This window comes from Oenanthe melanoleuca, chromosome 3 (genome assembly GCF_029582105.1).
Source record: "Oenanthe melanoleuca isolate GR-GAL-2019-014 chromosome 3, OMel1.0, whole genome shotgun sequence".
NCBI classification, from domain to species: Eukaryota; Metazoa; Chordata; class Aves; order Passeriformes; family Muscicapidae; genus Oenanthe; species Oenanthe melanoleuca.
The window spans coordinates 41,206,502-41,233,674 of record NC_079336.1 but is presented as its reverse complement, the minus strand read 5'-3'; the positions used below and the strand labels follow the sequence as shown (position 1 = coordinate 41,233,674).

At 41.9% G+C, this 27,173-nt stretch overlaps 1 protein-coding gene across 4 annotated transcripts; it reads left to right on the top strand.

Moving 5' to 3' along the window:
- Nucleotides 1–953: 953 nt before the first annotated feature.
- On the top strand, nucleotides 954–27,173 carry BVES (blood vessel epicardial substance). 4 transcript variants are annotated; one of them, XM_056488481.1, is made up of 8 exons: nucleotides 954–1,108; nucleotides 5,618–5,851; nucleotides 8,035–8,159; nucleotides 13,813–14,000; nucleotides 14,909–15,017; nucleotides 16,915–17,082; nucleotides 19,120–19,261; nucleotides 26,701–27,173. In XM_056488481.1, exons 2-8 carry the CDS (start codon nucleotides 5,629–5,631, stop codon nucleotides 26,823–26,825), a joined length of 1,080 nt encoding a protein of 359 aa, XP_056344456.1. In that variant the 5' UTR covers nucleotides 954–1,108; nucleotides 5,618–5,628; the 3' UTR covers nucleotides 26,826–27,173. The 4 variants fall into 4 exon arrangements, with proteins under 4 accessions (XP_056344456.1, XP_056344458.1, XP_056344460.1 ...); XM_056488483.1 differs by lacking the exon at nucleotides 26,701–27,173 and adding an exon at nucleotides 24,209–24,307 and having other exon boundaries at nucleotides 993–1,108; XM_056488485.1 differs by lacking the exon at nucleotides 26,701–27,173 and adding an exon at nucleotides 22,541–24,201 and having other exon boundaries at nucleotides 993–1,108.

The window sequence follows — 27,173 nt, the reverse complement described above, 5'->3', positions numbered from 1 at the left end:
GCTCATCAGAATGTATTGAAAGGTTTTTCTGCCTTGGCAGTCCTCATTTATCACTGACAGTCAGGTTTTGAGATGGGCGGGAATGTCTTTCATCACTGAACGCTACTCGTCTGCCTCCTGGGGATGGAGGCGAGCTCGGCGACTGCTTTACCTGTCCTGTGGGACTGCTGGTGCCGATGCGGGGACAGGAGCGTCCCGCTTTGGAAGCGCCCCGTTCCTGGGAGCTGTGGAGCTGCCACACGAGCAAACTTGGTGACATCTCTTAAAACACCACGCCTGTGACCAAGCAACCACAGCAGGTGCCGAGTTGAGAGGAGCAGTTTTACAGAGGCTGTCGAGGCACACCATGTAGGGGCAGTACTGCTGGCCGCAGGTTTAGGGGAGAATTCGGCTCCTCTAATTTTAACCCCCCAGCAGCTGGGCAGGCTCGGGGCTCTGGCTGCGCCTCTGCGCGGGGGCTGTCCCCGCGTGTTTCGGGCGCCTCGGCTGAGCGCTGCGGGGCGGCCCCGAGCTCGGATGCTCGGAGGGGCTCGGGGCGATGCGGAGCGGGGCGCGGGGAGATGCGGAGCGGGGCTCGGGGCGATGCGGAGCGGGGCTCGGGGCGATGCGGAGCGGGGCTCGGGGAGATGCGGAGCGGGGCTCGGGGCGATGCGGAGCGGGGCTCGGGGAGATGCGGAGCGGGGCGCGGGGAGATGCGGAGCGGGGCTCGGGGAGATGCGGAGCGGGGCTCGGGGCGATGCGGAGCGGGGCGATGCGGAGCGGGGCTCGGGGCGATGCGGAGCGGGGCTCGGGGCGATGCGGAGCGGGGCGATGCGGAGCGGGGCGCGGGGAGATGCGGAGCGGGGCTCGGGGCGATCGGAGCGGGGCTCGGGGCGATGCGGAGCGGGGCTCGGCTCCCGCCCCTCGGGCCCGGTGCCGGCGGAGGCGCCTGCGCGCTGCGGCCGCTCGGTGCCGGCCCCGCTGGCGCCGCCCGCAGCTCCCGCCGCTCCTCTGCCTATTTTAGTCACGGCCGCGGCTCCGTGCCCGCCGCGGGACCGCCAGCGCCGGAGAGCGGCAGTCCCGGGCCTTGGCCGTCCTGCCGGGAAACTTTTCGGCGGGCGCGGGGCAGGTGAGGAGCGCTCGTCCCGCGGCACCGCGGGTGGGGGAGCGGCGGGAGCGTCCGCCGCCGGGTCCCCGTGTCCCCCCCCGCCGCCGGGTCCCCGGGTGTCCCCCCCCCCCCCCGCCGGGTCCCGCAGCCCCGCGGTACCGGCGGCGGCAGGGGCGGAGGGCGCCGGGCTCCGCCGTGGAGCTGCCGGGCCAGCGGGGGCAACGCGCGGTCCCGTCCCGTTCTCCCGCTCCCTTCGGTCGCTGTGCCCTGCCCGCGGGGAGGAGAGACGGGTTGCGGCTTTCGGAGTGGCCCTTTTGGGGGAAAGGTGATAGCTGCTCTGTTCCTTCCAGTGTTTAACGATTATGTTCTGGCTGATTTTGTGCGAAGGCGGGTTTGGCTCCGTTGCGGGCTCCGATGACCCGGGCGCGGGCGCTCGGCGCATCCCCGAGTGCTGCGAGCAGCGCTGAGCGAGCCCCGGGCGCGCACCCGGGTCCGGTCCTGCGCTGGGGCTGCCTGGGAGCTTTTCTCACCGAGTGGGTACTGTGTTGGCTATGGAGAATGAACCTGTTGTTAAACTTTCCCTTGACTGAAGCGACTAAGGAGAGTAACAAATTTCTGTAGTTACTGTCGCATTTAATTGAATGAGACTTGCTGCATGGATCATACTGAAATACTTATTTTCTTAAACCGCTTTCCTATTGCTCCTACTGCATTGTAAAAGAGGAAATTTGTACCTTAAACTGTAATTAACTCAGCCATACTACGTCTAGTAGTTTGTCTTCAGCTCACAAAAGACTTGTTGCCTAAAATCTCTATGCAGTTTCTGTAAGACCGTAGAAAAGTAGTTTAAAGTTCTGCAGGTAGAATTAAATTATTCATTTTTTATTTTTATTGCACTGACTGTTAAGTTATAGAAATACACTCAAGTAAAGATTTGAGAAGATCTCTTGAATAATGTTGACCAGTCAAGCCGTGGGATGTGAATAATCTCAATAAAGTGGGTAATTACACAACTGGGACACTCGGCACTGTCCCAAATCAGCTTGGCTGACTGCTTCTCATAGCAGAACCAAATGCTTTACGATTTTCTGCTGTGTCTGTCTTCTGTGAGTGTTGTTCAGGTATCCATAAAATTCACACTTACTTCAAAGTCATCTTGGTGTCTGAATATTTGTGGACTAAATCTTTTGGGAATGCCTTTCAGAAGTTTGGTCTCTTGTATCAAGCTGTTGTTAAGTACAGCAAAATCCTAGAGAAAGTTCGCCTTGTTTATATTCTGAGAATTTGTATTTTCTGACCTAAGACCACCATGTATTACCTTAACTTTCTATTAAGTTCAGGCACAAAAAAAAATTTAATAGTCTTTCTTCTTTTGACTACACTAGTTTCTTTTTGGCTCAATAATAAAGAGTCAGTGAGTTTTTATTTTTCATATATATATATATATATATATATATCTTCTTTTTTCCCCTCCTCTTTGAACAACAAATTGGCTTGAGTTCGCAATCATCTGAATTTTCAAGTTCTTGGTTTGGTAAATCTAAATCCATATGGTGGATATATAATGAATATTTAAAAATGCTCTTTTATTGCTTTGTCTTATGCCCCATAAAGTTTTCATTTCAGTGGATGCTATTTTACCCCAACTTTCTAAAATTGTTTGACTGCATTAGTTGTTTTTTTAACTCCTGATACTAATACAGGTCTTTGCATTCAAGACTTAAGCATATGACTATATAGTCTTGTGATATAGTAATCCTTAGTAGACATAATTCAAGTTTTAAAGGCCTAAATCTGTACTTTCGAAATTAATTTTTGGCTTTCTGAGGTCACAGCAGGTATAAAATTATAATTGCTTGCTCTTTTGTGGAACTGCAGGCTTTTCCCTCATTTTTCAGTATTATTTGGCAACAGTAGATGCTAGGACTAAAGAATTGACCTGAAAATTACAATGATGTTGCTTTTTGCCATTTTGGATATTTGTCTTTCTGGTATTACCTGTAAACAAACACTTTAGGTTACAGCTTGTACCTCTGCCTGTCTGCTTTTTCTCCTGTTCCTCAAAGCAGTCTCCTTAGTTGAAATTCAGAGCCCATGTCTGAGTCTGTCCTTGTGTCATTTTGCAGATAGCACCAATCTATTTCTGTCAGCTTTTAAATACCAACATGATGGAGAAGTTCTAGTTTTCACTGTTTCCAGTATGTTAGGAGAGATGTGATTATTGTTTGTGAGTAGTAAGTGAAGTTGAAATATATTCATGTAAAGACAAAGCTTATAAAGCTGGTGGTGGGCAGATTTAAGTTCCTGGGTTCTAATTTAGGCAATCTAGTAGGTAAGCCTGACCTTCAAAAGTGTTGAACATCTTCTGACAACTGCTTGATCAACACTTGGAGAAATTCCTTCCCATTATTTCCGTTTATGGCTGGTGATTTGTTTCATCAGTGTCTGTGCAGAGCAAGGGGAGCAGTGTTTTGGCTGGGCTGTGAGCAGAATAAGATTGTCAGGTGCTGTGTATTTAATTTGGTTCATTGGGTTTCCAGTCTTCTAGTGTATGATGCTTTAGGGCTGAGCTGAAAAGGTAAGGTAGCCTCTATTCCCACAGTGGAGCAGTACAAAATTTTGCTAATAAAAAATATCAAGCGTCTGGAAGGCTGCTTTGATCTGTGATCAGATGCAGCTGAAATTACTTCTTGCAGCCTCTTTTGCTGTTGAATTGAAGGATTTATGGCTGGTTGTGTATCTGTGTGTGAGGTTGGCTGTCTTTACTTGTTCTGTTGGCATTCTAAGTGCCTCTACTGGCATGTGACTGGGCAGTGAAAGGCTGAATATAGGTAGAAACTCAGCTGCTTGTTTTTTTTAAAGATCTAGAGATCCCACTGTTCCAGTGTAAGGAGTTTATATTGTTTGGAAACACAGGAGCAGCGGATGAGCTGTGTGTAAGATGAGCACAGACATAGTTATCCAGTTAGCAATTCCCTCCTGTTTATGAGTGTGTTAAAATGCCAGTCCTGCAGCCTCCACGGGCTCAGGCTTTGGCTCACTGTGTGAGTGGCTTTGTCAGGACAGTGAAAGTGCTCTAATGACTCTCTTGATGATCTCTTCTGAAAGAGCTGAAAGAAAGTACGAGTCTGTTTGGATAGGCCTGATGTTTGCTAACAGTTAAGTGTAGAGTTTGACAAACCCCCACATTTTAAATAATATTTGTGAGTAATCTAAGAATGAAAAGAGGAAAGTGATATATTAAGAAATAAGTGAATTATGTAATTTGGATTAGATTAGATGATTAGGATTAGACTTTTTTCCTTGAAAATAATTTCAATCCAGATATAGAAATACTACATCTGTACTAGTGTTTGATCCTGCAGAATGCCTGCACATTCCATAGCTTACCTTAGCTGTGATAGGCTCTGGGCATAGGAGGTGAACCCTAAGAGAGGGTTGAGGATTTATTTCTTCCCACTGCTTTCAGAAGGGTCTAAAACACTGATTAATTTTGAAAAAACTGTCCAGCTTGCTTATGCCCTGTACACAGGTTGATCGTGAGGGAATAACGAAAGGAAGGGATGAAGGAGCTCAAATTTATTTCACAGGCCAAGAAACACTCTCAATTAACAGAGATGCTTCAGAGCATATTCAAGTCTGCAGGAAATAGAGTGTATTAACTGTGACCCAACATTGTCTGCTGAGCAGCTGAATTACATGGCATTTAGTGATGACACACATCAGGGACATGCACTGTCTCTACAGAATTTAATTGAGTGCAAATCCCACTGCACTGTATGTTATGGAGCTTGTTTGCTCAGTGATGAGGTACATATAGTTCATTAAGGAGACTCAAGCCCACCTCCATATAATTTCTGCTGCTGTGGCAGGGAGAGACCATACCTGCCTTGCTGGAAGCAGGGTTCTCTTGTGTTTGACAGCAGACTTGTCCAGGAGCAGTTGTGCTCCTTCAGCTGAGACCTGCTCTGGGTTGAGAAGACCTTCTGTAGAGGCTGTAGTTACCCAGAGAGACCAGCTTTTAATATTCTAAATATAGTGTCTTGAATTCTTCCAGTTTTTCCCTGTAGTTTGTTTTAAACAGCATTTTTTGTTTTGTATTGGGATTTGCCCACTGATATTTTTTTCCATTTAATTAAGGCAAAAGCTATATGTGTTATATTTATTATTACAACAATAAAAACATCCTATTTATGTTTAGATTAGAAATAGTCTTTAACTGTCTCATTTTCTCCAGTAGTTCCACACACAGACAAGGGTCTTGCAAGCTTGTTCAAACTGTGTAGATAAAGTGATTTCCCTAGAAGACTGGCAGCAGACTTAGCAGCCTATTTTGGTAGCTGTGATTTAGGTGAAAGAGATAGCAAAGCACTATTGAACTATAAACCTAGTTTACCCTTTTAATTTTTTTTTTTCATGAATGATAATGGAAAATATATCTTGAAGAGAGAAAACTGCCTGAAAATCCATGTGCATGTCTACTGTGTTTCAGTTTAATGCATAGTGAATTTTTTTCCCCTCTCCTTGCAGGAGTCTCCAAGATGAATGCTACAGCAATGAGCCCACTCACTGTTACTCCACTGGGTTTTGTTCCAGACTTAAAAAATTCCACCCTTGATCCTCTCAATGAGACTGCATGTGAAAACTGGAAAGAGATTCATCATCTTGTTTTCCACGTAGCAAACATTTGCTTTGCAGCTGGGCTGGTTATTCCAACTACTTTGAATCTCCATATGATTCTTCTGCGAGGCCTGCTCACCATAGGTAGGAGAATTATTCTGGAGACAGAAATGTGCCAGAACTGGCTGGGTTTGACCATTATGGAGCTGGCCCCTGTGGCTCATGGTGAAATTACTGCCTCTATTAATGGCCATTCTGCTCTGATGAAGGTGATTTTGACCTAATACAGGATCTGTTTTGACCTTGATGTACTAGAAAGATTAAATAGCCCTTGTCTCTTAAAACTTCCTAGAACTGTAATTTGCAATTTCAAACCTATGAAGATGTCAGCTTGAAAACAAGTGGACATCATTAATGTCAGATGTAACTGGATGTTTAAAATCCACTTATTTCAAATCAGTTATGTCTGGTCATTAAGACCTTTATTTTAGATTTCAAGTACTGGGGCTGTGTATTGGCAGATGCACTGGCTTAGTGTGTCTGAGGTTGGTGAGGTTTTCCTTGAAGTTTGCTGTGAGCCCATGTGTTCTTTCAGTGTGGGTTCAAACATGTGGCACTTGTGGGTCACCAGCATGATTTTAGTTACTGATTTAGAGATTCAGCCTTTTCATGGTGAGTGTATTATGTGTTCTGATATCAGTCATGTTTCTTCTGCCACTGTAGGAATCTTGTGACACCAGAGTCTGACTTGAGAGGAAAACCTAAATTTGGCATGCTTGAGACTGAGCAAATATGGTTTGATTTATAACATATCAGTCCCACAGCTATTTCAAAGCCTCTGTACCTTGTGTGGGACAAGATCCTTGTGATCAAAGAAGGAATAGTGACTCATTGCAGTGTAAGAAGGATAAATCCAATCCAACAAGAGCATGTTGAAGTATTTTTGAGTGAGTTCTTATTGGCATTATAGTGTGGGTCAATTTTATGATAGAACTGTTTGAATTTACAATGCTCTTGCATTTTTCTATTTTATAGTTACTATAGGGTATTAAAACAAACTGCACTGGTGACCAAGGGTCTGAGCATTGCAAGACCTTTTATCTTGGCTTTAGAAGCAAAAGGAGCTCTGCACTTGCTGAGCCTGCCATTTTGATCTTGAGGTCTTGTATTATTTTGAGCAGATAGGCAATCAGAGTTTTTCAAGCTGAGGTGGCAGCAGGAAGCTGATTTACTCAGTGGGCAGAACGAGCAATGAGAGCTGGTTCTTAGGGACCTGTTCCCTTTGCTTTGACCCTGCCCCACCTCTGTGCTGCTCTTCAATACATCCAGACATTGTATTCTCCTGTGCCTTGCAGTCTAACTAATAAGCAGCTCAAGAGTCACTATATTTTGATTTTTCTAATCCATATGTAAGTGCTGCCTCATCAGTTAACAGCCCAGACAGACTAGATAGTACCAAGCTCATTAAGTCAATGTCATCTTCAGGTGTAAAAGGGGTAAGAACACTCATTTAGCACTGTCTCCTTTTTGTCTTTGCAGGAAACTTAAGGGAAAATACACCTGTGACCTCTCCAGCCATCTCTTTTGGATTATAGGCTCACAGCTATCTGTGAAAGAGGCTCACTAATACATAATCCATCATTTGATAAATACTGTCTTTGTAGGCTGAAAATGGAATCCCTAATCATACACAATGCCTTATCTGTTAAAGAAATTGTCATTATTCAAAGTAAGGCAACTAAAAAAAGAGTAAGCATTTGGAAATTTTGTCTTTGATTTGACACAGGAGAATTCAGGCTCCTGATGTGACCTTGTCATATCCACAATAATTGTTTCTTTTAATTTTCAAAAATATCTGCATATGATTTTAGGAAGTTTTTATACAACTCTTTCTTGCTAATTAGATGTGAATGTTCACTTCAAGGCCTTTTTTTCCCAATTAATGTGACACAAATTTTTGTGAGCTGTGTAATTTTCCCCTATGTCTTTTCTACTTCATTTCAGTAACAAATCATCATGGACTTCACCTTTCTGCTTGTCCCATCCTGATCTGAATTGCTGTCATTTCAGCATTGAAGTCCCATGTAATAGGGCTGCAGTCTGTCAGCCTGCCCTCAGTTCCTGTTTGTAGCATTGCAGTGATTAGCTGTTGTTGCATGCTTTCATCCAGAGAGCTTAACTGTATCAAAGTTGGTAGAATATATTGCTATTCAGGGTAATTATACACAGTGGATGTATTCTTGGTGGTTTTCTAGGAATGTGTATTATTTGGTGAAATTTAACTTCCTCCTTTTTTTTTTTTTTTTTTTTTTTTTTAATTTTTACAGGATGTGCATTATTCATCATTTGGGCTACACTCTATCGTTGTGCCTTGGACATAATGATCTGGAATTCTGTGTTTTTGGTTGTCAACCTTTTGCATTTCATATACCTAGTGTATAAAAGAAGACCGGTATGTATTACAGCTAAGTTTCACAAGCAGTCTAGTAAGAAGCAAAAAAAAGGAAGTTTTGCCCATGTTTGCTGGGCAAACCAATGGATTAGTACACATTTTCAGCAGAATATTTTTGTGTTTGGCCCAAAATCACACTCTGGACACACTTTGGAAGTGTGCAACAATTTGTACCCAAGAAAAAAAGAGAACACAAGCCCTAACTGGAAATAAGCTCTTTGCCAATTCAGCACAGTGCAAGAAAGCAGCTAAGACATGAGCTGGCAAGGGAGCATAAAGCTTGACTTCTGTCTTGCCTAGAAAGCAGCTTAAAACTAACTAGACTGATCTGTCACTACACATTTGTAGATGTGTAGTAAATATTTGTAGTTCAAATTGCTCTTGAAGAGTCTACTCTTGAGGAGTTTACTGCTTAAAGGGTAACTTCCTCTTTAGTTAGTACTGCTATTTTTTCAGCCTATTAAATCCATTTGTGTCACCACTGAGATGCAGGACATGGTGAAACTGCATTGTATTTCTGCTAGGTAGCCATGTGTGTGCTGTCCAGCACACACACAGAATAGTAGCTGTGATAATGGAGAGCCAGAGAGGCCAGACTCTACCTACTCTGTAGGTGTCCACAGTTAAATATCCCATACAGGGACTCTGGTTTCTAATATGGGATTAACTCATTTGCAGTCTTCTGCCTCAACCAAATTGGCATGTTCTGCTTCTCTTCAACCTCCCCCACCAATTAAGCCTTTTTATTAAGTCTTGAGACTTCTGTCAGATGGGACAGGAATGGCCAAAGTTGGAAATCATGGCAAAAGGCAGGAGTGCTCAGCTGATAGAAACTCATTTCCCTGAGACACCAAGCCTTTAAACTTAGCTGTATTTTAAAAGTGAATTGTGGCATGCTTAAACATAGGTAATGGTCCTTGAGTTTGCACCCATCCAACCCTTTTCAAAACTCTAAATAAAAGGTTATTGGTGAGTGAAAAAGCATCCTGGGAGGATGATGTGCTGGTTTGAGCTTGAGTAAAAAAACCAAAAACAAAAAATCATCCTGCAATGTGTAAATCAATACTGATTGAAGAAAGAATTACATTATTTTGTGATTACAGTTGTCTACTAAATGTTGGCATAGATTGGGGTGCTTTGTGCATTATGGTATAGATTTCATCCTGTTGAAGAGGCAGCTATTTTCACTAAATCCTCTAGTAAATTTGTTAGCAGTATTATTTGTAGGAGTTAGGTTAAGTGGTAGAAGTGATTGAAGTACTCTGTGGGTGGATACAAAAAGAAGGAATTGTGTAAGAACACGGAACTCAACTGATATATTCAGTCACCAAAGCTGGTAAAAAATTGCTTCTAAGAGAGGGAGACCTGGAGCACCTGCCTGTAACTTTGCTTTCTCTTTCTGTGGCCCTTGCCCACTGTCAGTGTAACCAGAGCAGAAGTGAGGTGCTTGGCACTCCTGTAAGATCTGCACTGCTCACACTCTGGCAGCCAACCACAGCATGTAAAAGGAGGCTAAACGCTAAATTGCATCTGTCTACAACAAGCTGATAAATTGAGTACATGTGTTAAAAAAGGAAGAGGCTCTACCTACAGCAGTGTTCCAATATGGAACACAGATTCACCCAAAGATTGCTATCAACTCTACTATGTGACCTGAGCAACTTAAAAGCTTAGGCAAAAATTAGATCTGATAGAATAGCCAGGTAGTGCTGTTTCTTTGCTTATTAAGGCTCAATTTCAGTAATCTTCTTTCCATTGAGAAATTACAGTTTTTATGAACATTACGTATAATATCATGTTATTTTAATTGCTTTAATACATAATATTTTCAGAAATTATTTTAAAACATATGAATCTTTGTTACAAACTATGATCAACAAGCATACTTCAAGTGGTGCCTGATAGTCATGCAGGTCTTTATAGCTGTCTAATGTGTTTATCATGAACCCCAAGGCTGTTTTAAGTGTTTTTCCTACAGGAGGACAAAGAGTAGGAAGAAAATAAAAATTAAAACTCTTGGGAGCTAATTTTTGAATGAGATTTTCTCTCTGCAGCTACTGTATTGCCCATCTCGATCAGTTTTGATAATTCTCACAAATGATCTTTCCAAGGAAAGAAATGAATGGAAGAATAATTACAACTTAGTCATATTACAAAATGAATAATTTATATTTTCAGTTGTTAAATATTTATTTTATTAAATGGAGCATGCAAAATCACAGTGAGTTTCTTTTCTGACCAGATTATTTCAGTGGTTTTGATTCCTTGGAGCTTCACAAATTTGGCTTTTTTAGTCAGAGCGGAATCAGAGTCTAATCAGTCTGACTCCAAGTTCTGGCAGCATCCCAGAATATTTCAACCCCTGCTGAACAAAACATTACACCTACCCATATGGCTTGTTTGGAATATGACCCACAGGCATGACTGGAGGAGCAGTCAGCTGTGCTTGGGAAGGGGGAGTGGTCGTGAGCCCTTCTAGAGCACAGCTACAGCCTGCAATCCGATCGCTCTTTGAGAAAGTGGCTGCACCTGCTTTCCCCCCAAAGTGTTACACACTAGAGGAAGATCATGAAACATGAGCCATGTGCCAGTTAAGGGATTGGATTAGCACTCCAGAGCCAAAACTTGCCCTCATGTCTGTGTGCCTGGTTTTGGGTTCAGGAGTCTTGAGAGCTATGTAAATTTCTTTTTCAGATGAAAACATATTTCATTAAGTTGCAGCAGTCATGTATAGGAAGAGGTGCAAATTAAATTGGTACAGCTGTTAAAATTAATGATTTCCTGGAGAGCAGGAAAGAAACAGTCATCTAGCTTGGTGGGTATATGAAACACATTTTGAAATCAAACAACTCAGGACAATCCTTAGCATAATACAATTTCTCTTGCTTGTTTGTTTTGTCTGTGTAGATGTCCTCTGAGGGATTAAAGATTGTGGCATAAGGAATATACAGGAAATTCAAAACCTGGATTTCTTATGAGTGTAGTAGCTTGTGGAATATTTAACTAGTAATTGATTCAGTGTGAAACCAGTGTAACTTTAGGTCAGGTGATGCACTGGACATAGTAAGTCCGGAGCCCTGATGTCACACTGTCACAAGAGTTGATGTCACTGCAAGACCATTTCTGATACTCATGGAATAATGGTGTGACTGAGAGAAGTGAGTGAGGAACAGAGGAAGCAGATGCCACTCCTTTCCTCAAAAAGGGTAAGAAGGAGAACCCAGGCAGCTGCAGCCTGGTCAGCCTCACCTGATCTCTGAAAAGTAGGAATAGATAACCCTGGAAAATATTTCTATGCCCAAGAAGGTAATCAGGAGTGGTCAGCAAGGATTTACCAAGGGGAACATGCTTAACCAGCCTGGTAATAGATGGATAAGAAACTGATTGAGTGGTCAGCTCCAGAGGGTCAAAGGTTCAGAGTCCTGATGGACATCAGTGACAAGTGATGTCCCTTTTGGGTCTGTGTTGTGACCAGTGCTATTTACTGCCTTCATTAATGACATAGCCAAAGGGATCGAGTGCACTCTCAATGAGTTTACAGATGGCACCAAGCTGAGTTGTTTGACACAGCTGGAGAATGGAATACTATCCAGAGGGACTTGGACAAGCTTGAGAAGTGGGCCAATGGAAATGCAACATGACCAGGTGCAAGGTGCTGAACCTGGGTTGGGGCAACCCGCAATACCAGCACAGGCTGAGGGATGGACAAAGACAGAAGCCTTACAGAGAAGGACTTGGGTGTGGATGAGAGGCTGGACTTGGCAATGTGCACTCACAGCCACAGAAATCCAATTGTATCCTGAGCTGCATCAAAAGCAGCATGGCCAGCAGGGAGAGGGAGGTGACTGCTCTGTTGAGATCCCACCTGGAGTGCTCTGGGGTTCTGAGTGCAGAGACAGAAGAGGTGCTGTAGGAGGAAAGGCTGGGAGAATTGGGATTGTTCAGCCTGGAAAAGAGAAGGTTTTGGGGTGGCCTTCCAGTACTGGAAGGGAAACTGCAAGAAGGATGAAGAGGGACATTTTAGAAGGGCATGTAGTGACAGGATAAGGGGGAATGGTTTCAAATCAAGAGTTTCAAACCAAATATTAGGAAGAAATTCTTTACTGTGAGGGGGCTGAGGCACTGGAACAGGTTGGACAGAGAAGCTGTACATGCACAAACCCTAGAAATGTTCAAGCTCAGGTTGAAGCTCTGATGCTACCTGGTCTTGTGGAAGATGTCCCTGCCCATGGCAGAGGGCATGGAGCTGGGTGATCTTTAACATCCCTCCAACCCAAGCCATTCTATGATAACCTTCCACAATGAAATGGCTGGCCAGATAGCTGAGAATATCCTCAACCTTAATTCCAGTGCTTTTCAGTGTTTTCAAGACTGTATTGTATACAATCCTGATAGAGAATCTGTTAAGTGTGGCCTGGATCCTCACACAGTGGGATGGATTGGAATCTGGCTGAATGGCAGGGCAGAGGTTGGAAGTCCAGTTGGAGCCGTGTACTGCACACACACTAATGTGTGGTGTGTAACCTGGGGGCCAGTGCTAGTCCCAGTGCTGTTTGACATCTTCATTTGTTATCTGGGTGGTGGGGCAGACGTGAACCCTGGTGGCACAAAGCTCTGAGGAGTGGCTGATAGTCCAGAAGGTTGGGAAACCATCTGGAGAGGCCTCAGCAGGCTGGAGAAATGGACCAGCAGGAACCTCAAGGAGTTCAACGAAGCGTGGAGTACTGCACTAGGGGAGGAATAACCCCATCCATCTGCACATGCCACTGGCTGACAAGCTGGAGAGCAGCTTTGTAGGAAAGGACCTGCAGGTCCTGGAGGAAGAGTCAAACATGAGTCAGAAACTTGCCTGTTTCTCTTCTTTTCTGCTATTCTTTATTGGTTGTTTTTCCTTATTCTCTGTTCTATGTAGTTTTCTTTTTCATTAACTGATGCTTATTATTCTAATTTGTCTTCCTCATGGCAAATGTGCAGGCTTTATTCAGGCTGCCTCTGCTTTCAGGAAGGCTGTAATATTGTCTCATCCCCTGCTCCCTTCATTCAGGGAAGACTTCCAGGCTTAGGATTTCAGCCAACATCCTTTCCCTCATTGCTGCTGCCTGAGTTTGGGTGGGCTCTTAGATGTGGGATGTTCAGCTGGCAACGTTTTTGGTTTTTTTTCCTCCCTCATCACATGTGGTTTCAATATAATTGGTTTGTTTTTCAGGACTTGCTTTTTTACTGCAAGTAAGCCAAGAAGCTCAGGGATGAGAGGGGCTCCCAGGAGACCCTGAGAGATAGCCAGCCACAGTGATGTGTGCATGCAGTGTGAAAGACAACCTCATTTTTTTTCTCTCTATAATCCTTGCCCAAGTCCCATTCACTATTGCATCAACAGACATCTCAGGAGGCTCCTTGAGTGTGATTTAAAGTGCCACTATGATGGAACAGCATTCTAAAGCACCAGTGTGCCTTCCTGACTAATTTTAGATAAGGTTTTGGTCACCCTGCCATAGGTAGTACTTGTGGATAGAAATCACACATTTACCACTTCTTTCCTTGCTTCAGCACAGTGAAGCCAAAGGTGTCCCTCAAGCCAAAGCATGTGTGCAGTCTTGCCCATTTTTAACCAATGCATCTCTGTTTATTGATGTCTCTTGATTTTCCAATCTAGATCAAGATAGAGAAGGAGCTCAGCAGCCTCTACAAGAGAATGTTTGAACCTCTCCATGTGCCTCCAGAGCTCTTCCAAAGACTAACTGGACAATTCTGCAACATTCAGACTTTGAAGACAGGTCAAGCCTATGCAGCAGAAGATAAAACATCAGTTGATGATAGGCTAAGCATCCTGCTGAAGGGGAAGTAGGTTCTATAAAAGCTTGGGGACAGTATGCTTTTTGTCATGGTTGAATAACTTAGAAAATTATTGAGGTTGCAAGTATCTGTAGTATGTTACAGTCTATAGTCAAATAGTCTTTACTTATAGACTATTTTGTGACACCATTTTCAGGTGATAGTGATGTCTCTTATTGGGACCATATTGTGTATCCACTTCTGTGTGCAGCTGCATGCATTTTAGTGGGAATTATATTTGTGTAATACCAAAGGCAGTAAAATCTTGCTTAAAAATAAGCAAGAGATTTGTTTGATATCCTAGTTGTTTCCTCAGTCCATGTTCAGGTTTTAAGGTTAAAAAATATGTTGCATGAGGGAAGAAGTATTTCTCCACTAGGATTTAAAATAACAGGCCTTTGGAATTGCTTCATTGCACTTGTACAGGCAAGTAGAGGAGGCAGGTGCACTGCCCAGAGGCAGACAGAATCCAGGTGAGAAAGCATAAAATATATCCCCATGGCCAAGCTGTAATATTGAAACTCATACTAAATTCTGGCCAATGTTTTAATAAAGTTTCTGTTGACAGCAATAGTGATGTCAGGCTTCAGTGGTTTTCTTATTCATTATCACAAAGCTACTTATCTAAGGGAAGCCTGAATCTGATCTGGCTGTGTAAAACGACCTTTCTCATATTGAATAACAGTGTTTTGTGGATACATGCCATGTTTGTCAATTCTCTGTTTGTCTGGCAGCCTGTTCTGCTTGGAATCACTTAGGCAGAAAACAGGGTAGCTCTGGGAGTGATATTCCAGAAGATAAACATATTTATTCCTGTTACCTACTGCTTTACCGTTGTCAGTAATCCTACTCAATTTTTGATTAAATTAATCAGCTCCATGATTTTAAAATGTTGTTTCATACATTTTTATTTCCAGAATGAAGGTGTCTTATCGAGGGCATTTTCTGCATAATATTTACCCCTGTGCCTTTATAGATTCCCCTGAATTTCGATCAACACAGATGAACCGGGGTGAGAAATTCCAGGTACACTTTGTTTTAAATGTCACTGGATATGAGCTGGTGAGACCATTAAAAATAGAATATAAATTTGATCAACAGTGAGCTGTTTGACTTGCATAATTTTGCTGTCTTTCTAGTTTAGGTGTTTGAAAATGGAGCATACCAAGAATAACTTTTAAATCTGCAAAAACAGTATGATAATGGTGTATACTGAGCAGTCTGGCTTTTGCTTTCTGTTCTCTTTTACTGTTTCCAAGTTTATTTTTTGTTAAGAGATTGTTCAGGGCAAATAATTTAAGAGGCAATTTTGATGGAAAAAGATGATATGACCAGGTCTCATCACTAATTCATAAAAAGAAAAAGGAAAAAGAATTACTGTAATAATGAAAGTCTAGAAGTTTAGGCACTAGTAATTTGAAATTGTTATTTATAAATATGTATTAATACTCCTGTTTGCAATTTGTTAAAGCAACATAAGCTGAAAATTGTCTCAGTATTTTGAATGAAAGTATTCATATGGGGAACAATAAGGGTATATTTCTCTGGTGGTGTAATTATGCTGGTATATTAAATATATTATAGTTTGGAGGTGGAATACTTTTAGAGAAGGGTGTTTTTTTTCCCCAGAAATGGCTATTTTGCTGTCTCTTACTTGATGTTCTTTAGCTAGGTATGTGTAATGATGACTGGGCTGTGACTGACTAGTACATCCACCCTGACACCCTGGCAGAAGGGGAGGGAGGCAGAGTGGTGCAGACTCTAAAATCAGGGATTGATGTCATATGTTCCAGTCAAACATCGGGCATAGTGCCAAGGGAAGAAGAGACTTCTCCAGATGCACTCCCTTCACAGCCTGGCTGCCCTCTTGGCACAGCCCCTTTCTCATGGAAGCCACTGGGTAGGAGAAGGGCCGTGCCTCAGCTGCTGGCTGCTGTGGAAGTCACAGTGATCTGGAGCAGTGTGCATCCTGTGTTGGTGGGCTCTGCTCGGTGCAGCCTGGCGGATTCCGGAGCGCACGGATTCAGTCCTGAGGACCCCATCTGCTGGCAGTGCTGGCAAACTCTTCCTCAGCCTGTGGGCTTGCTTTGCAGCCTGTGGAGTTAAAAATCCATGGATACGTGACAGTTCTCCGTTGTTTCTAGGACTTTGAGTTTTGGGTTTTTTTTCAGGATGTCATGTTATCTTGTAAAAGCAGAGAGCGCCTGATTTTGATTTATTTGTAGGTGCCTGCCTCCCCCTTGCAGAACCTGGCCCTGGGTATGACCAGTGTGGGTTTTGGTGTGGCATTGCCCTCTGCTGGCACAGAGGGATGAACCTGGCAGGTCCATCCTCCCCTGAGAGGGGGCAAGCTCCCCTGTAACTACCCATAGCTGGATCATCAATAACTGAGCAAACAGAGCCTTGGCTCAGCTGCTGCAAGACTGTACTTGGGGGATCAGCAGGGCTGGCAGTTATGAGAGGAAGATGGAAATATCTTTTTTTAAATCACCAAAATCTCTTTGAGTGATACCTGTTGTTCCTGTTTGGTGACAGTGATGTAAAATAAGACCAAGCTACATATAGCCTACTGCAAGTGCTTGTCATCACTATAGGACTGACAATATATAAATTTCCTCTTACATAAATGCTTTTATGGTTTGGGAACTCATGAGAGATTTTTCCCCTGTTAGAGTCTCCCAGGTTTTCTGTAAAACAAACTGACTACACATATCAGTTAAAAATATAATGATATTAAATAGCTGAGAATTTTTACATTTGTAACTATCACATTCATAACAAAGGGATACCAAAAAGCTTTACAGCTTTAAGAGCTATTTTAACTGGACTCAAAAATAAAATGCTGTCACTACTTTTAAAGCATGTGTAAGTGTGCTCACCTTAAAACATTTCTAAATGTGCTAATTCTGTTTTTTTTTTTCAGGTCACTATTATTGCAGATGATAACTGCAAGTTCCTGTGCTGGTCCAGGGAACGGCTGACTTACTTCCTGGAGTCTGAGCCATTTCTGTATGAGATCTTTAAGTACCTTATTGGCAAAGATATTACAAATAAACTTTATTCATTGAATGACCCAACCTTAAATGACAAGGTAAGCAGCTCTAAATTTTTTTTGGGAATTTCCCTCCCACACACAAATGTGTTTTTGCTTCAATTTTAAATGCTTGTAATGTAACTTATTTTAACCTGCTGCCATCAGCTGCTGAATGCACACTCGTGGCCTTTTAGTGCCAAGGTGTGAGTCAGTGCAACATTTCTGTCAGAAGCAGTATTTGTTAAAGTTAGCACAGTAATGTACAAGAGAGAGGAGTAACTGAGTTTCAGGACTGATCAACTTGTGGAAATATTTCTAGCTAACTATAAGACATGATGGCCAGTAGCTAAAAAGATGCTTCTCACTAATAAATGCCTTTGTAAAAAGAAGCTTCAGAGTTTTTTCTTAAAATAGATCTCTTGCTGAGGCCAAACAATTATGTAAGAATAATTTCAAAGTGTCTTTGAGGGTTAAAAATGAACCAACCCCCCCTCCCCAAAAACAAACCCAAACATTATGTTGATATGATGCAGTTAGTGGAAGGAATGATTAAATACATATAAAACATAAATAAATATAATTACATATAAAACACTATGTAGTCTGAATATAACTCATTCTTTGCCTGTAGAGGGAGTGGTTTTCAGGTGTTCTGGTAAGTGGTCTGGGTGTACTCATAGATACATGAACTATCTTGGTTTAGTTTCATTTTGTCTCCTTACTTATTCCTTATCATAATTTCACAGATTTTGCCCCTCCTTTGACTTAACATCTTCACACTGTAACTTCAGTTTGTACTGAGTCTTTGTTTTTAGTTGCAATAGTCACATAAATTAAAGATTATTGTAGCTGGTTTATTATAGTAAGTCTTGAAAATGTATGTTGTAAACATTGAGTGAGCATTTGGGGAATTTGTAGTATCTTTTTATTCTTCCTAAAATAAAAATCCTGTTTCATGAGCTCTTCCTACCTAACTTGGTATGAGAACTATCAAATAAATTCTTGATTTTGCCATTGCCAGCACTCTCTGAACATATCACCTCTCACAAGATTCACTTTCAAATATAAATATGATGGGTGTCTTTGATGTCTTTTAGTTGGTGTCAATCTCATCAGAAAATGTTGTGGCTGACTTCTGTATGTAGGGGACTATGGAAATAAATTGAGTATTGATTATTAATATTCAAGATGGTAGTAAGAAGGTAAAACTATCAAATAATTTTTTTGTTGGGAAACAGAATAGTTTATTTTGTAATAAAACTTGTGATTTTTTCCTACCTAAGGAGACTTTCACTAGTGTTGGGAAACTTTCTGCATGAAACAGGACACTAGTTCCTGACTTTTAAAATTCAGTGAAATGGAGTTATCCATTATAGTCTTGTCATTGATTGCTGCCTTTCACATATACCTAAAATAGCATTCTGACTTGCAGTAATACCTAACAAGGTACAATGTATGGCTTCATATAAGTGCTCTAGTATAAAGGCTTCTCAGGAAGGCTACTCAAAGCAAAATGGGAGCTCCTCAGACCATTTGATAGGGAGAGGATAATGTTCACTTGATGCATTTAGTCTGCAGTAGAATGAAGAGCCAAATGGTCATCTGCTGGGAAGGAGTGACATTCACCACTTTTCTAACATGATGAAATGAAAAGCCAGGAAAATGAACATGTTTCTGTTAAGGGATAAATTGGCTCTATATATAGCATGCTGTTTTGTTTAGCAAGGAGGAACAGCCTCATCATAAAGACTACATTTAATTGCAGAGCATCATATTTAAATAATGAATTACCAGATAATAAACCCCAAGCTTTCTGTAAGAAAATAAATGAAAATTTCAGTACAAAAGCAATTTGAAATTGAATAATTAATGTGCAGTTTCATAATTGTCAGTGTTCCAATTCCAGTATATTACTGGCATTTTCTATTGTCATTTAAATTTATTTACACTGCATAGAATCTTCTCCTATAGCAATTTTCTTGTATAATCATGGCTGAGACTGGAGTATCTATTGCAAGGGAAGAAGCAATTTTCCATTTTTATTTTAATTTGCCTGATACCTTTTTTTAAAGCAGCGCTTTATTTTCTTTCCAGGCTTCGAAGAAGGTGGATCGGCAGCCCAGCCTCTGCTCTCAGCTCTCGGTGATGCAGATGAGGAACAGCATGGCCAGCACCAGCGACAGCGAGGACGGCTTGCAGATGTTCCTTCGTGGCACTTCCTCTGCCTCCTCCCTTCGTGAGTGCTCAGCATAGTTTGTGCCACCCTTGAGCAAGGCTCAGGCTGACCATTGGAGACCATGGCAGAACTCCTGTTGTCCTCTGTGGGAGCAGGCTGCAGCTCTTTGGGTGCTGCTGTAAATGAAGGGACCTAACTATAGGGCAGTCATTAGATGCATGAGGCTTTGTGTCCTAAATGAAGATACCTCATGTACATGCTGGGAAAAAAACCCAAGAGGTGTAGTAAAGATCTTTGGCATAATATTTATATTTAGACATAGTATGGAATGTTTATGGCAATGGGGCAAAACTGAAGGTACAGTGCAGGTCACAGTAGTATGTCCTTTGGCCTGTCACTGGTGCTTGTAGAAATTAAAAACTCAAACAAAACATTTTCCCTCAGCAACTTGGTGCTCTATTTTTCCTCCTGAGATAGTTTGTATTGGCAGGGTCTGGGGGAATGTGGTATGCAACCTATATTTTGATGTCACCTGGAAGATCTCCAAGTATCCTGTCAGGCTCTCCTCTGCTGTGCTTTGTGTGACAGGAGTAGTAGAGAACAGAGGAAGTGAGAGAAGAAACCATGTCTGACCTTTTTACTTCTATTTTTTAAATTTATTCCTTTATGAGAACATTCTAAATCATTCTTTCTAGGCTTTTGCTGTCATTTGTTTTTAGTTCATCTGAATCTAAATGTCAACACCTGAATTCTGAAAGCAGTGTTTGAATAAAAAAGCCCCAGTGGGTGGTCAATTTTTGCATTTGGTATAAGTTGTTAGTTTAACAGCATTTAGAAGGATCATATAGGATTATTTATTTTGATTTTGGAGATATTATTTTTTAGTGATTAGAATTCAAATATATGAGGAAAAAGCCACTGACAGTTATTTGTTATGGTTAAAGTCTCTGTCAAGAAGAGGAAATGTTTTCTAATATTTGCATCTTTCTGTTTAATTATCTCTTTTCCATTGTGTTCCTCACAGTCCTTATCCAGTAAGACCTTCAGACTTGGAGGGTCTATCTGGTTTTACTCATTAACACTGATGTAGTCTGCATGCCCAGATAGATGGAAGCAAAAGCCCTGCTAGTGCTTCACCCTGCTAGAACATCAAGGATGACACCTGGGATATAGTTTGATGAAATTCCAGTATTGTTTCTTTTTCTCCTCTGTTCCCTGTAAGGACATTCAGAATGACAGTACCTCTGAGGAAGCAAGAGACCTCTGGACATTATCAGGTCCAGCCTCATGTGCAAGGCAAGGTCAGCTGGAGCAGGGCCATGTTCAGTCAAGCTCTGAATATTTCCAAGCTGGAAGATTTTCCAACCTCCCTGGGCAACCTGCTCCAGGGACCTACCATCCTCACAGTGAAAAAATTTCCCTGATTGCAACTCAAGCTTGTTGTCCTTCTTTCTTTAGTGCATGCCCCTGAGAAGAGTCTTGACTCTCTCTGCTAATTTGCCTTCCATTAGGTAGCCAAAGACAGGAGTCAGATCCCCTGGGAGCTGTTCCTGAGGCTGAGCACACCCAGCTCCTGCAGCCTCTCCATCCCTGCTCCAGCCTCTGGCCATCTGGGCTGTGCTCCACTGCTCTCACTCCAGTGTGCCCACGTCTTTCTTGTACAGGGAGGCACAAAACTGGGTGCAGCACTCCAGATCCTGTCTCACAATTGCCAGATAGAGGGGATAGATCTCTTTCATTGACCTGCTGGCTATGCTCTTGCTTATATGGCTCAACATATGCTGCTAATGTGGCCCAATGTTTGGCACACTTCACTGCAGGGGCACTCTGCTGATTCATGTTCTGTTTTGTGTCCACCAGGATGCCCAGGTTTGTTTCTGCAAAGCTGCTTTTCAACCAGCTGGGGCCTAGGCTGTATTGCTGTCTAGGTGTGTCATGTCCCAGGCTCAGGGATTTGCCTTTCATGAACTTGTAGTTTTTGTCATCTCTTCTCTCTTTTTCCAATGCCCTATCCTTTGCCCTGGCAGCAGTTTCCCTCACTACCTGGCTCTTGTCTGGGAACTTGGCAGGAGTGCATTCCATCCCATCAACCAGGTCATTCATATCTTGAATATTATAGGCTTTGGTACTGGCCCTTGAGAACACTGCTGGTAACTAACTACCTGACAGCTGGATTTTGTACTGCTGTTCACCACCCTGTGAACTTGGCAGTAAAGCAAATTTTCCACTGAAGCTGTAGTCCATCTATCCAGCCTGCTTCTCACTCATTTGTCTGGAAGGACTCAGTGGCAGACTGTGGAGGGCTGTGCTACCTTCCATGTAAACAACATCCACTGTACTCCATTCATACAGAGATCCCGTCATCTCACCACCAAAGGTGGCAGGTACTCCATGGTCAGATGCAATCAGCATCTGTGATGGCTTTCCCAGTCACCTTCCCATCCCTTGTGTGCTTGGATGTGGCTTCCAGGAAACAAGCTCCATAATCTTCCTGGGAAATGAATTTAGACTGCTGGGCCAGTAGCTCCCTGGGTGCTCTGTCTTCCCCTTCATTTAAACAGCTGTGATGTTGGCATTTTCATTTGTCTCCTCTGACTGCAATCACCTTTCCAAGATGATAGAGGGGGCCTTGCAAATGTATCAGCCAGTGCTTGGCACCCTTGGATGCAGCCCATGTGGTTCCACAATTTTGTGTTTACCCTGTTGACTTAGGTTGTTCCTGACTCAGTCCAGGTTTCCTTCAGTCAAGCATCACTCTCTGTCTCTACCACTGGATGCAGAACCCTAGCAAGCCTCAATACCTCAGATTTTTTCATGTTCCTGTGTCTTGTGCATCACTGAGCTCTGGCCTCACAGTTACTCTGGTCTTTCTTTTGTTGCTGATTTATTTGTAGATGCCTTTACTGTTGCCCTTCACTAGATCCAGGTCTAGCTGAGGTTTGGCTTCCCTCATTTCATCACTGCATGCTTGGGCCATGATTCTGCATTTCCTCCAAGGAGCTCATTCCCACTTTGTGTGTGTCTGCTTGAGATCTGCCAGAACTTTCCTGTTCATCTCTGCCAGCGTGCTACCACATTTGCTCAGCTTTTCATGCACTGGAATGGACTGTCCTTGTGTTTTGAGGAAGGTGTCCTGGAAGATCAACCATTTGTCCTTAGGTCCATATGCAGGACATGTCCCATGAATAAGCCAAGTCCCCTGTCCTGTAAGGTTATAACTCTACTTTTTGTCTTGCACACCACTCAGTATTTTAAACTCCACCATCCCTGGGCACTGCAGCCAAGATTACCAGCAGCCTTCAGCTCCCTGATGAGTTCTTCCTTGTCCACCAGTGACAGGTCCAGCAGAGTGCCTTCCCTAGCTGACTCACCGAAGAAATTGTCTGCTGCATTCCAGAAATCTCCTGGACTGCCTGCACCCAGCCCTGTTGCCTTCCCACCAGAGACTGGGGTGGTTAAAACTGCCCACGAGCACCAAGGCCTGTGATCCAGTTGTTGAAAGAAGGCTTCCTTCTTTGATCTTCTTCATCAGGCAGCAGCCTGTAGCAGATTCCTGCCACCAATTCTCCTGTGTTGGTTTGTCCTCTGGTCTTTACCTTGAAACCCACAAGTGCTTTTCATCTGTTCCACGCACAGCAAACTTCCATGAAATTGAAGCCACTCCTTGGGGTGAATTTGTACTCTTGGAAAGAAATTGTAAAACACAGTGTGTTTGTGTGATTAGTTAGAATTAAAATGTCTCTATCAGGCTTAACAGCAGAACTCTTACACCAGTATTTCAGCTTTGGGAGAAAGTAATTGAAATGCATGACAAGTTCAGCTGTAATTATGTAAATCCCCAAGATGCATTTGTGCTTAGCACATACTTGGTAAATACACTTTTCTCTGTTGTACTTTTCCTTGGTTTGTGTACCTTTTTTTTGGTATATAGGGTGTGCTTTCCCCAAGAGAGAGGGGTTTATGTGTCTTTTATGTTCTGAAATTCTTCAGCCCAGCAGCCTCCCAAGTCCAATACTTGCCCTTACTTTTGGGGAGGGAGAGGGATTGCCCCTACATCATTACAACACACACCTCAGGAGGTATTGTTATTTATTTTTTCTTTGTATTTGGATTGTGAAATTTCTGACTTCTGTAAAAGGTTTGTTCATCTCCTTGAACTGTAATGCTTCCATCTTTGTTTTTGCCAAGAGAGCTTGTTAGTTATTCCTGGGTACTCTCATTGCCAATGATGGGGCTACTGCCAAGGTGAGCTCTGCTTAAAGATTTGTGTTCATTGTGGATTGTGGCCATGTATACACTTTTTTTCAGATCACAGGGAAAACTGAAAAACAAAAAAATCTGCCATTTAAGTTGCCACTGCTGTGTTTTCAAAAATCTTCTGCTGGGTGCTCTCAGTGCAACCTTTAGGGTATTTTTGAGTCTGTTTTTTTAAGATTTGGTGTAATGCACATGCTGAGGCTTACAGTTCCAGTGGTTTTCCCTGGATCCTCCTTCTACAAGCACACATTTGTTTATTTAGAACAAACAAACACAATCCAAAATCCTCAAAAGATTTTGTGAGAAACATATGGAAATGACAAACTTTTTTTGTTTTTTGATTAGAATAAAAAATGAATGAAAAGAACTTACCTGTACAGGAATTCTACACTAATATTGTTTTGTCTTTGCTAGGTTGTTGTGTGGACAAAAGCCTTCCACTACAAAGATAATTTTTGACTACTGTAATGCAAATAGGTTTTCTTCTCCTAATTTCCATATTCTTGAAAAAATGAGCATTTGTATTTTTGTACAATCTCATCTAAAAAAAATTATCCTTTTATCAGTGCTATAAGGGATAAACTTTGACTGATTTTCTCAAGAAATTAATATTAATCTTCTTTCAAAGTGTTTAGTAATAAAAGGATTAAGATTACTTATTAGTAGGTCCCAAATTACAATTACTAACAAAAGAATGTTTTTGATTTAATTAATTAAGAAACCAAACTAACTGTTTGCTTTTATATTAAGGAAATAACCAACAAGAGTTCTATAATGCTTACGGAGTGAGTCGTTTGCAGCATGATGTTTTCTGTTGATAACATCACATTAACTCAGCAGGCATCCTCAGAAAGGTATTGAAGGGGGGTTTGTTTATCATGTGACACTTGTGTTTGACATCCATGGTCCATCTATATGTAATTCATTAGTAAGTGAAATAGAGGTATAGCTTTATCCAAAATTTGAGTTAAGCAAAAAATAGTTCAACCTGATCACAAGCCTGTTTTCACTTGAATTTCAGTCCATTAAATAATATTTTTATATTAGTTTTAGTTCTGTAATTCTACTGCTTGACAGCCGTTCACATATTTATTAGAGACACAGTCTCTTTTTCTGTGGTAATTATTTTAGACATCTCAGATTTGCTGGTCTATGCATCTGTATTTCTTAACTTCTAAGCTGAGCAAGAATGCAAAAAGGTTTTGGTTTGGTAAAGCTTTTAGTGGTATAATCAAATTATATGCTCCCCACTTGTGGTTAAAAGCAGGATTGGATTTCACAGGTATTTTAATATGTATTTTGATTTAGGCCCTCAAGAAAGGGCAACAAAATGCAGTGAAAGAAAGGTGTGACTCAGTCACTTGAACATCTGTCCATCCCTGGGTAATGGCATCAGTAGACAAAATCTGTATTTAGAGCACGTCTTTGAAACAAGCAGGCTGGGCAAATTAGACCCTATATTGGATCCTGTTGTGCAAACTTACAGCTGCGTAATTCTGTTTTCTGGAGAGAATTAAGTGGTTTAAAACAGAAGAAAACTGTTTAAAAATGACAGCAAACTACACTAAAACAAAGATCTACAAAAAACTGGAACTGTAACTCAGCATTTTCAGGCACCCTTTTACTTTAGGGTGTCTCCCAAAAAAGCCAATTTTATATCCAAATGCATCCACAGACTTTGGGTGGGGCACATTAGCACATTAGCCAATTAATTGATCTAGTTAAACTTTGCTTAGGCCATAAAACACATCTGAGTGGGAAGAAATGTTTAACAATTATCAATTAACGGTATGTAAAGATGTTTGAGTAACCCTGTGTTATGGCAGTTTAAGTAATTTTTGAATCTCAAAAGAAAATACTAATACATTTTTAACATAAAAAGTTCTGAAAAGCCAATTCTAAACACAGTCTTTGAGAATGTGACTTAAAAATGCAGTAGTATTGTAACTTGCCTGTGACTGTATGTTATTGTCTGTGTGTAACACATACAATGCAAACGAGTCTTTCCTCATAAGTGGGCTTCCTTAACACAACCCTTTGCACTTATCAGTATATCTGATAAACTTTTTTAAAAATAGGAATGTGTTATGGTTATCAGTGTTTTTTTTTCAAGAATATTTGAATTTTTAGCTTGTATGCAAACATTCTGTTATCTCCTGCTGTTTTCTTCTCAAATGGGATTTCCATAATCTTTATAGTCATCATATACTAGCTGTTTAGAACCTCATACTGTTGTGGTGGTCTGACTTTAGAGAAGGTGCAAGAGAAATACATGTCCATGTGTAGATTCGATTTCAGAATGAGCAGTGTAAAATAGAACTCTTCAGGTTTGACCCTCATACTGAAAATTTAACTGTAATAGAGGTTGTTTGCAGTAGTAACTTGCACAGAAACTCCATTTAGTGTCTTGACAGTGATAGCTGTGGTGTGAGCTCTGCTCTGGCAGACAGGTTGCTGTCTTTCTAAAAGGTTTGTTGCAGTAAAATCACTGTCAGTCAAAAGTTATGTAAATCTTGTTTTCTCTGTGGTTGTTTATGGAGGTATAAATCTTGTAGAAGTTTTGCATTATCATGCTATGTAAAACTTACAAAGATGTGTCAGAGGAGGTTTAGGTCAGACATTAGGAAGGATAAGGCTCCCCAGGGAAGGGGTCACAGCACCAAGCTTGGCAGAGTTCAAGTGCTGTGTCTGGACAGTACTCTCAGGCACATGGTGTGGCTCTTGGTGTCCTGTGCAGGGCCAGGAGCTGGGCTCCATCCTGATTAATCCCTTTCAACTCAGCACATTCTGTTACTTTATGCTATAAAGGCAGTTGTGGCTTTGATGTGCCCATCCAAAGTTTGCCCAGTGCACTTTTCTTTGCACCTTCCCCACAGCCAGGCAAGTGTGCAGGTGTACACACCTTCTGTACTTGGGGCAGCCACTCATGTTGCTGTAATTGAATGGAGATGAGTCAGTGGGTGAGTGTAATGGTGAGGAACAGGCAGTGGGCACCTCGTGCAGTCAGAGAGCTTGGGGAGAATGCTGGGTCTGTGGTTAGCAGCAGGCATTGCTGCTTCATAGCATGTGGCTGTTCCATGTTAGAATTTCCTGGTGCCTGTGGCCAGATTACAAAGAAACCTTCACTTAGAAATCCTCTCATGGAGCAACAAGGGCAGGATCATCAGATTGTGTCCACCAATAAGTCTATGTAGCAGGTAGGTTGTTAATTGTTAAATTAACTGGTGATTTCTTTGTATCAGGCCCAGGCCGGACATCTCCTTACCTGAGAACTTCAGCAAAGATGAAGCCAATAGAAGAAAGTGTTGAAGATGATGTCTTTGAAGCACCCTCTGCTGATAAGCTTGAGCTCCAGCGGCTGCCTTAAACTGCTGTGTCCTCAGGTGTGTCAGAGCTTGCACAAAGCTCCACTGCAAAAGGCAGGAGTTGAATTTATGAGGAATCTGAAAGCTAAGCCCACCTCTCCATGTTTGAATTTACTGCAGCATATACCAGTGGCTTCTGGATGGACATGTCATGTTTTATTTTACTTCTAAATAAAATTAAATAAATAATAACTTGTGTGGGTTTTTTGTTGCTTCTTTTTGGTTGTTTTATTTCTACTTTTCCTTTTGCCATTATAAATTTAGATTTGTGTTCCTGACTAGAAATTTCTAGGTTCACTTGGTGAAGAATATCCCCTAAAATAAAAATTTCATTTACCTATGTTCCTTTG